The sequence below is a fragment of the Crocodylus siamensis genome, chromosome 11 (assembly GCF_052110815.1).
Source record: "Crocodylus siamensis isolate JL-2025a chromosome 11, ASM5211081v1, whole genome shotgun sequence".
Lineage (NCBI taxonomy): Eukaryota > Metazoa > Chordata > Crocodylia > Crocodylidae > Crocodylus > Crocodylus siamensis.
In genome coordinates, this window is record NC_143405.1 from 1221735 (window position 1) to 1236175 (window position 14441).

Below are 14441 nucleotides of genomic sequence, written 5' to 3' on the forward strand. Positions count from 1 at the left end.
TACAATATCAGAATGAAAAATGACAACACTTTGTCATCTGTTCAAATTGATATTGCACTCTTTGCAGTGACAGCTGAAAAGGCCCACAGGTGCCATATAAAGAGGTGACCATGTTGTCATATTTCATTTAGGCATCCCTCTGCAAAGCCATAATTACCTAATTAGGTTGTTAATTAGGAGATTAGCATTTCACTATATTGATAGAATGCTCTTTGCAGGCATGAGTCGAGATACAGATTTGTCTGCCCTAATTTATAATTTCTGCATTTTTGTATACTTACTTATTTACTTAAAATCCTAATGTGGGATAACTCAGTTTAGCTGAGGAACAGCTTGTTTGCAGTCAAATGAAGCTTTGACAAGATCAGGAAAGAGAGGAGGTGTGTGTGGGAACTCCCATTCCCTCCTTTCTCCCCCCTCCACCGCATAGTAAATAAAATATTGCAGTTGGTATAATTTGCATCCTGATTAGTGTGACGACAAAAACGTAGTAGAATTCCAAACAGTCCATAAATCAGAAACACAATATTTTAGATAAAGCAAATTGCTAGGCTCTGAAATGGGCAAAAGAATGTTTTTGTTAGTTTCCAGAAGTAAGTTTTGTGCCTGTATCATAACTTCATTAATCCAGTTTTGCTTATGAAAACACACCTCTTTAAACTACTTTAAGTGGTGATTGTATTTATTTTTGCTAAATGTAAGAACCAAAGAATGCGGCAGCTTTTCTAAAATAGGCATTAATTCCTGAATGTGCTTGAGCATTTGATGAATGTTTTTTAAGTGTGTTTCTTTTTCTCCTTAATTTGTAAGCACAAGATTGTTTTGAGGGGATTTGGAGGATGTGGATTATTTGATTTTGGTCTTTTCATCAGACACACAAAAATATTGAAAGGAAAAACTGTTCCTGAACCAGTGCAAAAGTAGGCATCCAGAGCTACTGGTACCAGTCAGAAGTTCCCTGTGAAATCATTTTGGCTGATCTGATCCAGTAAAACATTGAAGTGCATTGTTACCTTCCTACTTGGTTTAAGTTCCAAGTGTGATTATTTTTATTTTAAATCTAATAGGAAGTAATTTATTATTCGCTTGAGGGGCAGAGTTAACTTAAAAATTACATTTTTGTCTGAAAAAATAGTGATCCATGGTTCCTGCAGCTTGTAGGACATAGAAAGTGAGCATAGTTTTTTTTCCTCTGTTCATTTTACTGGTATACCTGGAGAAAAACGTCTTTAAAAAGAGAGGGAGAGACGGAATTACAAACATTGGTAGAGACAAACATTGTGTTAGTCTGAAGTCAGGCAGAAGGCAATAAATAAGATTATTAATTGTCTAGATTTCTAGTTATTTTATTGAAGCTTACCATGTTGTATGGTAAGTATCATTTTAAAGGGGTGACTGTATGCCTTCATGAATATTTAGGTTTTGTTAGCTGCAGTATTAAAGCATTATATTAAAATGGAATAATTCAGTACTGTGGGAACTCAGATTAATTGCTAAACCAAATCTGTATTGCTTATGCTTAAATTTGTGGTTTTCCTAAGGCTTCTGAATAGATTAGGACAATATGGCTATTTCTTAAGCATAGTGTCCATCAAAGTCTAATCATGACCTTTTGTTATTCAGGACATGGAGATTTGCTTGATCGGGCTTTAGTTAACACAATAACCATACAGTGAATCTTAGAAGCAGTTCTAGCCACTATGAATCCTTTCACTTAAGCTGGTGCCATCTATATGTACCCAAACCAGTCAATTTTAAGTCAGGTTTCTGCTTTTGGGGGGCTTGAGTCATGGTGTTTTAGTATTTAGGGTTGACAGTAGTACCATACCTAGACTGAGCAATGTGCATACCCTATTCTAACAAACGGCTTGAGTTTGCTGTTTACTTCTCTATACCTCACCTTTAGTTTAATTCAGGGTTGGGCAATATATGGTCCATGGGCCAGACTGACCTGACAGTTGATTTACATCTGCCTTGTGGCTGCCCCTGCAATGTCCACATGGGGCCATGCCCTGCCTGCTCCTGCCCAGAGCAGCCCACACTCCAGTCCCACCGGCACCCACTGCATGCCCACTAACAGCTCTGGTCCCGGCCAACACGCACAGCTTTCCAGATGAGTACTGCTCAGCTCCTCTTGCCTCCAGCAGCTCCTCATCCTCCTCCCATCCACCACATGCCCAGCCAGGCAAGGGAAGTTGCAGTACTACACTACTCAAAAAATATAAATCCAGACAAAAATTATTTTTTAAATAAAATTAAAATGTTATAGCAAATGTTTGAATTTTAGTGTATGAATTGTTTTTTATCTAAACTTTGTTAAAATGATATCTTCTAAAAGTTTTTGTGTATGTAGCCCTCAACAGCTCACCAAAACTCGCTAAGTGGCCCGCCAGCTGAAATAGTTGTCAGCCCATCCCTCGTTTAATCCGTGGTGTGTATTACCTCACAAAATGGTAGGCTCAAGTTATCTAAGGTCATATGCAGTTCTGCTACAAAGATTAATCTATACATTTTACACAGAAATGAATATTGGTCTGACGTTGGAATAAAAAGTACAAATTCTAAATCTGTCCTATTTCCCAGAGACAGTATGTTAGCTTAACTTGGGGGCCTGCTGAAACTGCATTAATTAAGGACCTGTCAGTATTTGCATTATTATGTGAAATACTGTATAAGAGCCAAGTATTATAAACTACTTTTCATTGGCTGGTCTCAAAGTGCTTTGCAAAAGAGATGGTAATCGGTATCCCCACTTTACAGACTGGTATTTTACATCTGAGTGGTAAAATATGTATTTGTGCCTTTTGTTTTTAAATTTCTCAGCTTTAATAAAACAGTGAAACTTTTAATCCCTTTACCTTTTAAAAATGAACTGGCTAATATAGCAATTGGCAACAGATGCATTTTAGGAGGGTCAAGTTATGGTCTTGGAAAAACACCCAGTATTTTGTTTTATACAAACATATCTGTTCACTGTTATGCATATTACTTTACTATGGATATAAACTTCACTTTACAACTTGAAAACCTCCAATCACATAAATCTGGGCCAGGTCTCAGAAGGTATTGTTCCCATCCCAAGTTTTTTAATTCTGCTTTGCTCTTTCAGAACAGTTTGCAGAACAGATTTTGGCTTGTAGTAAACTCTGCCAAAAATAGTAAACATTTTCCAGATTTATTGATTTGTTTCCCCTTCTCCCGTCCAACCTCTCAAGCTTTAGATCAATATGTCACTGTATTTTTTGTATAACCTTTATGTAGTATTGAGAATACAGATTATCTCTGTGCTGATAATTATTATTCTGTCTGCTTTGAAATGGGATCTGCAGGTGTTTCGGTGCAGAGATTGAAAACTTGCCTATATTTCCTGTAGCCTCTCAAGATGTGTTTGCATTGTCGTTCTGTAACTGCTTTATCTTTATACCCTTCAATCAATAGCCGTTCTCTTTCTCCCATAACCGTATATAAGATGCAATATTTCAGTGTGGAAATAGCAACTTGTGACAATTATTCTGAATGATCACATTATCTCTTTGTGTTCATATGAATAAGCTTTAATTTTAATGTAAATATGACATTAGACTCATTAGCATTTAATGTTAAGGTAATGGCAAAAGTAGATTTAATTATGGTGTAATTTTGTTTAGTAGGAATCGTTGCCTAATTATTCTTTTACCATGTTCCAGTGAAAGGGATGTCTTGCATTGCAACGGTATTTTTCGTAGGACAATTAATGATAGGATCATAGGGCTGGTAGTGACCTTAAAGGTCATCCAGACCAGCCCTCTGCCTGGAGGTAGGTTTTACTGTACCAGAACTGTTCCTGGCAGATACCTCATCCTTAAAAGACTCCAGTGAAGGGGACTTCACAGTTCTCTTAGTGCTTTTCCTCCAGTGTCTAGTTGTTCTGATGCTCAGGAAGCTTTTGCTGAGCTTTAGCTTGAACCTTCCTGCATATTAAAGCCACTGCTTCTTACCATGTCCTCATCAGCTGGGGACAACAGTTGTTTGCCATCCTCCTTACAGCAGCCTTCCAGATATTTGAAAGCTGTTACCATGTCACCCCTTAATCTTCCCTTCTCCAAATTAAGCATTCCCAGTTCCTTCAGCCTTTCCTCCTGTGACTTGCTTTCCCAACTCCTGATCATTTTTCTTGCTGTCTTTTTGGATCCCCTTCAGCCCAATCATAAATTGTACGTTGATGCTGTGTATAAAATAAATAGTTCTGCAGCACGGTCCACCAGTAGTTTCCTGTGTGTTTCACTCTGTGCCATTGGCTTCTGGTGAAGCTTTGTATTACAAAAGTATTATTTTGCTGTATTGCATAATATTTCAGAGCAATTCAGTTGCTCTTGAATTCTTAAGAGTACAAGCCACTGCTTCAAGGCAATGAGATTAGTGACAAATACAGTTAAGTTTTCCTAAATATTTCTATTATACAAGGTCAGTTTTTGGTTGCTTACAGCTTTTTCAGATTTTTATTACTCTGACTGAAATTTGGATCTTGAGAGGACTGAGAGTAAATTTTTCCTGAGCATCAAACATCTGACCCATCTTCAAGTATGACAATATAAAAAATAAGTTTTTCTGCCAAAGAAAATTGTTTCTTTGCCCTTTGAACAGCACTTGAACATCAGGAGAAGGTGGTATTGTAAACTTCATATTTTATAGAGATAGACCAGTGAAAACTGGATTTGATTTTGGTGAGTCGTAAGCATTTAAAAGTTGTGCACACTGGATTATGTTAAAATACTTTTCTATTTATCTCCTAAAATTCCATTGGTAATTTATGTATGTGCATATATGAAGTGAATGGAGTACACAGTGGCTCAGGACTTTGCACACATGCATGCATAACCAAGGGGAGGGAGGCTGAAAAGGTTGGAGTATTGTGGAATTTGGAGGGAATGTAATGTCTAACAGGTAGGATTCCTTCAGAAATCTGCTTTATTTCACCTAACATAGAGGCAAGACTCCAGAGAGCTCTGGGCTGAACAGTGTAGATAAATATGGAATGCAGCAAGACTTCCTGTCACTGATTGCATACACAGTGCAGCAATGGATCGTCTATTGACAGCTAGTAAAATCATGGCATGGTTGTGGAATGTCATTGTACAAATAAAAAAGAAAATCCCACCCAACAGCTACATCAAAAGAGTGCTTGGCTGCCAAGAGCACCCAGACGTCAGGAAGTGACAACATTTCAGTTGTTTCCTCAATTTCAGATATCTCTCTATGTATTTGCCTTGAGATGTGGACTTTTTGACCGTACACTCCTTTTTTTTCTAAGACTCTTGCCTCCTTCAGTGTACATTTTGGGCAGCTGAACAATGAGGTGTTGTGTAGTGACTTGTTCCAGTGTCCTGCTTTACTCCTTGTGTGCCGTATCAACACGAGGCCAATGTCTGCAGCCAGGTTGCCTCGTTCAGTTTGGAAGCCATATGATGTGGCTTTGATGTATCAGAAGAGGAAGGTTGGTATGGTAAAAGCAATGGATTGAGACCCCGAAGTCAGGAGGTGGGTTCTTATTTTTTGTTTTCCCTATCCATCTGTCTGTCTAACCACAACATGTGAGAATTGCTGATGTGAAAACATCCACAATTTTGTTGTGTTAATTACTACACCGGGAGTTGTAATAATTGCACCTGGCTCTGAGAAACATGTGAACTGAGATATGCTGGCATAGCCATCCAAGTAGATTAAGAAAGCTGTCCTGCAGTTTGTAGTAGGATTGGAGTAGTATTGTAGTCATGATGATCCAGGAAATATTCAAGTAGCAAAGGAGTTTTTGGTGATTATCTTTTATTGGACCAGCTGAAGAAGGGCACTTGTACCCATGTGAGTAGTTCCGCTGGTATTGGTCGCAGTGCCCCTGTCTAAGAGCTGCTCTGGAAAGGGTTTGGGAGGTTGGACTTTGACTCTGAATGTCCTTGCCTTTGTCCTTCAACTCAGAACCATGGTTGTTCATTATTTTTGACTCTCTCAAAAGTGAAAATGATAATTATGATACAGATTACAAGTGCTAAAATATGGGGTGAACATGAGGACTTAACGTCTAAATTTGTCTATTGTCTGAATTGGAATTTTTAAGAATTTCCAGTTAGTTCATATTTTACCAAGAATAAGCTTTTAAGTTACCGTCACATAACTTCTAAGAAATAAAGAGTTTGTTTTGTTAAATTCAGGAGTTGAATAGAAGAGAGAATAATTTCTGGGGACTTTGTCTATTCATATTTATGGGAAAAGTGATTGCATGCATAAAATTGTAAGGAAGCCTGGGCAATTTAGCTTGCTGACTGTTAATAGCTTGAAGTCGGGGTACAGAGTAGAAAGGTAAAAATCTCGCATCTGCTGTTACATGTTGTTAACTCCCTCAGCAGACATTAAATCATTTCAAGTACAATAATAGTGTGGGAGGTAAATTAACTAACCATTAACAATCTTATAAATACACAATTAACATGCCAACATTTATATGACACATTGATGGGGCAGCAGTAATTTTTGATTGGGAGTTTGCAGACCTTTTAGAAGCCTAAGGCAGTTGCTTATTTGAGCAAGTTCTCGCTGCCTGCAGGTGAGTGGTGCCTTTTCCAGTACCATGTGAAGTGTAAATCGTTCTATTTAAAGAATGTTTTCAGTATGCAGCCTGGAACACATTTCTTTTTAAAATATCCATCTACTGCACTTAGTTGTCTCCTGCACTCCTGAGGTCAAACCTCAATAGCCAAACTCTTACTGCTGAAGGCCTTCAGCTGGCAATTTACAGCACGGGGATATGTGCCTTTTGGTCTCTCACATCTGGAGATGCCTTTGAGGCAGGCATTTAATTCTTTATAATGGAAATAATCTGGCTGGACCCCCATAACTGAATTTAGTAAAAGTTGTGAAAACTGTTTAGATATCATTTAGTTAAACTGGTAGTAGGAGGAGAATTATTCTTTAAGAGATGTACTTCTTTCAAATGTAGGTTGACTTTTTTTTTTTCTCTCCTATTCTTGTTGCAATCCTTTATACTCCTTGGATTATTATTTAATATTTATATAATGCTTTGAATTTGCTTAGTACTTTACAAAACAGAAAAAGGATATGAGAGATGCAGCAGAGTACAGAAGAGCTTTTAAGAGTAAAGATAATGTAAGCTCTTGTGTTGGATTTTGATTGTCTGACTCTTGGGATGGTTTTATGTGAGGGGAGGGACTGGTGGATGAATTCCCAAAGTGCGGTGAGAGCAAGACTTCCTACAGGTTTAGATACCTGCATAACTTTGATTTTCTCACCGTTAGTGATTGGCTTGAAGTAACCATTACTTTACTTTCAATAGTTTAATACAGATATTCATGATGCCCCAATGCCAAAGCTGCCTAGTAAGTGGCCTCTAAGTTATAAAATACATTTTCTGTCTCCAAAACTTAGTGTGAAATGGTGTGTGGATTTGCTGTTCCCAGGATAAGCTTGTCTGATGCTACCGTGTATTCTGCGCTGTCACAAACTGCCAGACAGTGGTCCAGTTGTAGTGTTTCACCTAATTTCTCTGGGGAAGTGCTTGGTTGGGGGGTAAAATCCTTTTTCTCTCAGTTTTGCCCTTGGAATTACTTTCTCTTTCTTGAAGGAGCTCTTGCAGAATACACTGGTGCTTAAATGCTTATTTAACCTCTTGAGTGCTGTAGTTGTGGTAAACATTTTTTTTTCTAGAGGTGGGTAGGACTCACCCATTTGATAAAGCACAAGAATTGGAAGTTTGGGCTTCTGGATCCTGCTTCTGATTCTGCCACTGACCTCAGGGAAAGCGCCCTGAGCCTCAGTAAAATGGTGATAACATCTCTCGGAGTTTTATAACATTAAGGGTTTGTTTGTAAAACAATTTTAGTCCTTTGAGTGAAAGGTTCTAGTCAAGTACAAATGACTTGGGCACATTGGTATACAATGTATAATACTAATTGTCCCATATTCATTCATGGAGCAGCAGGTATGAATTGAGTACTGTCCTGAGCTGCAAACCTCTCTTCTTTTTAAATTTTTCCTAAAAATTGTCTTTAAAACTGTCTTCACTTTTAGATCTAATTCAATAGCACAAGGAGCTGGGGAGAATTTCCAGTTACAGAATAGTCTCTATTAGGTGAAGAGATGGAGCTCAGTGTATCGCTGGTTTAGTACAACTTCTATGCTTGCTTTTCAAGAGTAAGTCATAGAGCAGAAGATGAAAAGCTGAGTTGAAAGACTAGAGGGAGCTGAGAACTCAAGGAGAAGGGTTAAGAGGGAGGGCAAGCTTCAGATAAGCGAATGACTGAGATCAAAGGTGGTGTCAGGGAAAAGGGAGCTAAAGCCAGGCATTCAAGCGGTGGTATGTAGGGGAGGGCATAAGGATAACCGAGTGGGAGGGACAGAGATGATATTGGAGCATTCTTCTCATGGCAGCGGTGAAGGAAAATAAATACCTGGTGGCTGATGGTTCTAGCTATTACAGGGGCTAAGGGGAGGATGCAGGCTAACACTGTTAAAACCAGGGCTGAGGGAGAGGGGAGATGCTGAGTCCACAAAAGGGAAACCATCCTGAACAGAGTGGTAGCATGCATCTGTACCCTTGTTTTGTGTTAGTTATTGGCTATGGGGTGTGTTTGCTTCACTAATTTATCCTAGGCTATTGTTTTGGAAATCAAGTCTTTAATTGTCCCGCAGAACAACTGGCACTCTAAGAAGGTAACATGCAACTGGTCTTATGAAATCATCATCACATTGAAATAATTTGGTGCATAAAACCAAGTTTACTAAGTTTCCACTCTGAATGTGAAAAAAAAACTTTGAGTAAGTTCTGGTCACTCCCTTTTTCTGAAAATGCTGTGTTCATTGTGTTTCCAGGTAGGTGTGTTCATGGAGCAACATGGAGAAAAGAAGATAGCATAGTAAGGTGGTGGAGTTGCGGACAGCATGGCCTTCCTGGACAACCCAACCATTATACTGGCTCATATTCGGCAGTCACATGTGACAAGTGACGACACAGGGATGTGTGAAATGGTCCTGATAGATCATGATGTCGACCTAGAGAAATTCAATCCCTCTTCAACAAATGGGGACAGTGGTTCAGAAATGCAGGGAAGCAATGGGGAGACTCAGGGTTATGTATATTCCCAATCAGTCGATATTACCTCAAGCTGGGACTTTGGGATTAGAAGACGATCAAACACAGGTAAATGATATTTAAAAAAAAAAACTGCTAGAGCTTAAATTAAAAGTTTAACCTTGTTCACATGGACTGTTGGTAGGATTGCTAGCCATTTCATAGAATCACATAAAGTAATAATAGAAGATAGCCATGGGGGAGACTGCAAGTCCATCTCCCTGCTCCAGTAAGATCAACTGTGTCTAAAAATCTGTTGGCCCTTTCCTTTTGTAACTTATGGCTGTATAAGTAGATAATTTCCATTAAAAAAGCATAACAGTTCAATTTCTTAAGTATGCAGCAATTTAATTTTAATTGGGTTTTTTTTTTGCTTGTACCAAATAGAGCATACAAAGAAATTTTAAGTGCTCCATTTTCCTCAAAGAATTAGTTTTAAAACATTCCCTAAGGAAACCAACAAACACCAAAATTCCAGGATCAGGCCTTATGGGTCACATTAATTGGGTACACAAGTACTTTTTACGAAGCATCTTCTTAGTGGGGTATCAAACCCAATCTTTCTAGTAGCAAGGATTAAAAACAATGAAAAAACCAAGTGGAGAAAGAAAGGAGTAAGAGGGCAAGAAATCGCAGAAGAATGGAACAATTTGGGGATAGAACGGGAGAGGATTTGTACATCCTGTTGGGGCAGAGTGAGGGGGGAATCAGAAAGAAGCAAAGAAATTAGTGTAATGCGTGTTTGTTCCATATTTACTACATTTCATGCGGAAATCTTTCAATTGTTCGCTTAAGTGAAGCGAGGGAGCTGGTGGCCTGGTTGTTGCTTCTAATTAATCTTGAGTCATGCTACCCCTGAGTGTATAGAACAAGTCAGGTGTCTAAAAATTACCTGCTGAAGTAAGCCGTCATTTTCCTTCTCTTGGCTAAATGTCTGTAATGTTGCATGCTAGTGTTAGTCTTCTTGGGGCAGGGGCATGCACTCAGGTTAGGCGGTAGAGAGCATCCTTGAATCAAGGGATTGCCAACAATGAGGACAACTGTGAGGAAAAGGAGGGTGTGCAGCAGCTGCCTGTGTGCACACCGTTAGCCTGTGGCCAGAGAAAAACCAACCCAGAGTAGCTTATTTCTCAATGGGATGTTCAGGATACACCCAGTGAATGCTGATAATGTGTGTCGAAGTAGGTCAGTCTCTGTATGGCCTCTTCTGGAGCTTTAGCCAACAGCTGATTTTTGTAGTGCCAAGCATATAGAACCAAGGCACAACAGGAACTGTATGTTACGGGGCTCTTAGGATTTAAGTTAAATCTTAGTTCAGCAGTCTAATTTTTGTTGGACTATTGAAGTGTATCTATTTCTTTCCTGGGGCTGCTAGGGTCTAATAGATCCACAAAATATTGGGTATATTATCAGCATTAGTTGTATAATATCAGTTATATTGTCATCTTAATATCTTGCTGTATCCTCCACCTGGAGGAAAATTAAATAGGATTCCAGCTCTCAAAACACAACAAATTAAAGATATTTGCCCTTTAAACATATATGAACACCTCAGTTTCTGTTGAGGAAGAGGAAGTATCACTCCTCCATCCTTTTGCATAAGGGAGCAGAGTTGAATGTATACGGAAAGACTGGAAGAGGAGGATTTCTTTCCTGGTTAAGAGCATACGGTTTTAAATTTTTTTTGTAGGTATTACAACACCACCTAGAGCTCAGAAATAAATCTAACTGTATTCTACCTATCTAGTGGTGTGTACAGTATTAAGTATCTCAAGATACTCTTACTAAAAGTAAAGTATTGTCCAGGGTTATGAAAAATAATTAATAGCAATGATTAAGCATAATTTAGGTTTCTTGCTAAATTTGGCATGGGGTGTTTAAATATAGTTTTACATTTTGACTAAAACGTGTGGTAAGAAGTTGAAAGTATCAGTACTTTCTTTGAGAGCTATTTCGGTGTAGCTGTGGTTATGATGCAAAAAAATGTAGAAGGAAAGTTTTCTGATTTGTGGAATTGCTCCAAAGAGTGGTACTGACAGATAAGTTCACCGAGTGGGTAGTTTAAGAAAAGAAACTACATTAAATTCTTGTTCGAAATAATAATTTAACTTCCCAGTTAGTGGCAGGTTTAATATAGTGGTTAGCACAGTCTCTCCAATGAGCCAGGTTACTGCCAGTTTTTCCTTTCTTTTCATAATATTCTCTTGAATGTCCCCCTGTCTTCTCCTCTCATGTACACTGGTACCACCGTGCGGTTAATAAAATTATCAAGGCATTCATAGCTCATGATGGGAAACAATCAGAGCAGTAGGGAAGGTAAGTTCAGTCCTATTTAATCTTTTTCCATAATACAAGAACAAGGAATAATCCTATTAAATGGCTACAATTTTAGAACTAATAAAATACTTTTTACAAAATATGCATACCCAATAATTAGCTTGTCTGAAGTATTTAGTGACAGTAAATCTTATATTCAAGGACTTTAGTGGATGTCAAAAAAGAATGAGACTTTTGTATAACTTGCTCAGTTAGCTTTGGTAGGTAAAAAAAAAAAAAAGAGCGGGGGGTCATCCCATTCATGCCCTGAGGTACAAGTAACTATTAACTGCTCAGACTTCTCTCATGTAGCTTGTTCCAGAACTCTCAAAAATTCTGCTAACAGGGCCCACAGCTTCCTTGAGGGAAGCTTGACTTCATTTCCAGTGAGAGGTGGTGCCGACTTACCTGATGTCACTTATGATTTTGGTCCAGTGGTGAAGAGTTGTCTGCTAGTTTGAATAGATCTTCTTAAAATCCTGTTAAAGAGCACCAGCCCCCTTGAAGAAGAGCTGTTGGACAAGATGGCCTCCTGAGGTCCTTTCCAACCCTACTTTTCTATGATTCTTGTCTATAAAGAGTAAAGTCAAAATGGCCGTTACCTATTTAAAGAATACCTAGTGCAGAAGATTCCTAAGGGTTTTACCCATGTGGGTATACAGGCAGTCCTCAACTTAGTGTTTATAAATTGACACCCTGTTTCAACTTTCTGACGTCAGTTTCGACTTTACAATGCTTGATCTGACGCCACAGCACACCAGTGAACAAGTTCGCCGTGTCACCCATCTCCGTGGAGAACAGCTGTCCAAACTTCCTTGGACACTTTCTTTAAAAAAGACAAGGCTCTGGAAGAACTTGCGAAAGATAAGACTCCGGAAGGACCTGTAGCCAAGACTCTGGAGAAGACTCCAGCCAAGAACCCTTCCAAAAATCCAACCAAGAGCCCTTCAAAAAGTCCAGCAAGGTCACCTCAAAGAAGTCTTTCCAAATAATATGATTGCTATGTACAATACAGTACGGTCGCAACTTACGCATATTTAACTTACACAAATTCAGCTTTCCGTGCTTGGCTGCTGGGGCTGGCTGCCGGGTGCCAGCCGGGGCATGGCGCGTAGTGTGGCGCCGCGTGGTATTGCCTGCACTCGCCAGCATGGCTGGGGGGCTCATGCTCAGCTGGCTGCGCTGGCGGGACGGGGTGGCAGAGGACAAGAGGGGCAAGAAGTGCGTGCTGTTGCACAGCTGTTGCACTGCATGCACGGGCTGTGCGGCGCCACACCCACCTGCTCCGGGCCCGGCAGCAGCTGCTCAGCCCTGAAGCCCAGTGATTTCAGCTATACATGATCTCAACTATAAGCACTGACTTTGGAACGTAACCCCCGTGTAAGTTGCGATTGTACTGTATAAATACATTAATGTAGCTATATTACTCGTCTATAATTGATTGAGTACATCATTCTGGGTTTTTTTGGGTGAAAATAGGGTATCGGGCCTTGGTTCAGGAACCAATCCCCCATTTATAACATTGTTTCCTATGGGAAATTGGTTCCGAGTTGCAACGTTTCGACTTAAGACACAGTTTCCAGGAACCAATTGTCATAAGTCTGAGGACTGCTTGTATAGAAGAGTCTGTGTTATGTTATGCATTGAGATTTAAAATCATTTGCCTCTAGGCACTAACACTGTCTTAAAAAGGCCTTTGTTTTAAGTCTTATGCTAATTGATTTATTTTTAAATGTTCAGAAAATACATTCTATACTCATCGAGTAAATTCTGTCATTTTGAGGAAGATGAACAGTATTCTGCATACACAGAACACTTCAGTGGCTGGATATTTCCTTTGAATGTAAAACTCAGTCTAACTATGAAACTGCAACCAGTGCTTAGCTATTGTTATATGGTTATTTTTTGTTAGCTACTTAATTTCATGGCTGATTGTTTGAGCGTTCATTCTTTGTCCTGAAGAACAGGAGATTTGGTTTGTTTGTTGACACGTAGCTGAGATGCTTTGTGTTAGAGTATAGTAGGTGGAGTAGTCCTGTCTTCTAGCAGATAATGGCAGACATTTTCTTCGGGTAGAATCTCATTTTTATTCTCTATTATTTTCATATCCAGCTATATGCTTTTAAAAGATTTTTTTTTTATAAGTAAACTTTCATTTACCATCCTTTGTTTTGGATGGAGCTGAATTCAAATGGTTTAATCAAAATCCATTTCATTACACAGCCTTTAGTACCTCCTTACCTGTGCATTGCTGCTGTCTCACAAGCTGTGGAAACAGGCTCTTTCCTGTGGCAGGAGGGACTCAACACTTGTTATAGGCAACAGAAACATTGGCTGTTGAGTACTTCTTCTCTCTGCTTATATGTTTTAGAGTAGGTTCGATTTCAGGTTTTAAACCTTGAGAGTTATTCAAGGGTTGTAAAGTAGAAAGTGGTCCTTACCAGCCCCTCCTTCCTCTCACTGACCCCTTTCCCTGCCCCCAAAATCCTAAAAAAATCCCGGAGGTGGTGAGAAAAGTTTATTACAGTTGGTAAAGGGCTTTAACAGTTTCTTCTACCCAAAACTCAGGGCTAAGAACAAAGGCTCATCAAATTCTTAATATTTAATGGAAAGAGACTACATATGGTCAACGAAATTTTTGACACTGAAAGCTTTCAAACTAATACGTTTGTGAGAATGAACCTTAAATAATTCAAACTTCTAATAGATACTGATAATTCCATCTAATTTAGAGTTGCTATAGTACAATTATGTAATGAATGATAATTTGGAACCAACTTTATGTAGGAAAAGGAATTTGTTGAGATGGAATAACTGCACCTCTCTCCATTTGTTTGGTGAAGTGGACATTAACCCTTCCCTGTACAAAACCAGATTTCTCTAGCTGGATTTGTAGGAAGCCTAGAAAGATTAGGGAAGAGGAATACAGGCACACCCTAGCTGAGTGTGAAGGCTTTGGGGCATGGTGCAGAACCCCCTTCCTTCGTGTACGAGCAGCTCTGCACTT

The 14441-nt window shown here is 39.1% G+C and overlaps 1 protein-coding gene across 2 annotated transcripts in view; it reads left to right on the forward strand.

Annotated features, from left to right (window-relative positions):
- The window catches only part of MAPKAP1 (MAPK associated protein 1), a 135332-nt gene that overhangs the window by 5380 nt on the left and 115511 nt on the right, over positions 1–14441 (forward strand). For both annotated transcript variants that reach the window (XM_090022890.1, XM_090022891.1), the window contains exon 2: positions 8860–9187. In XM_090022890.1, the coding sequence (XP_089879016.1) occupies positions 8929–9187 (259 nt within the window). In that variant the 5' untranslated portion in view covers positions 8860–8928. The remainder of the gene's footprint in view (positions 1–8859; positions 9188–14441) is intronic.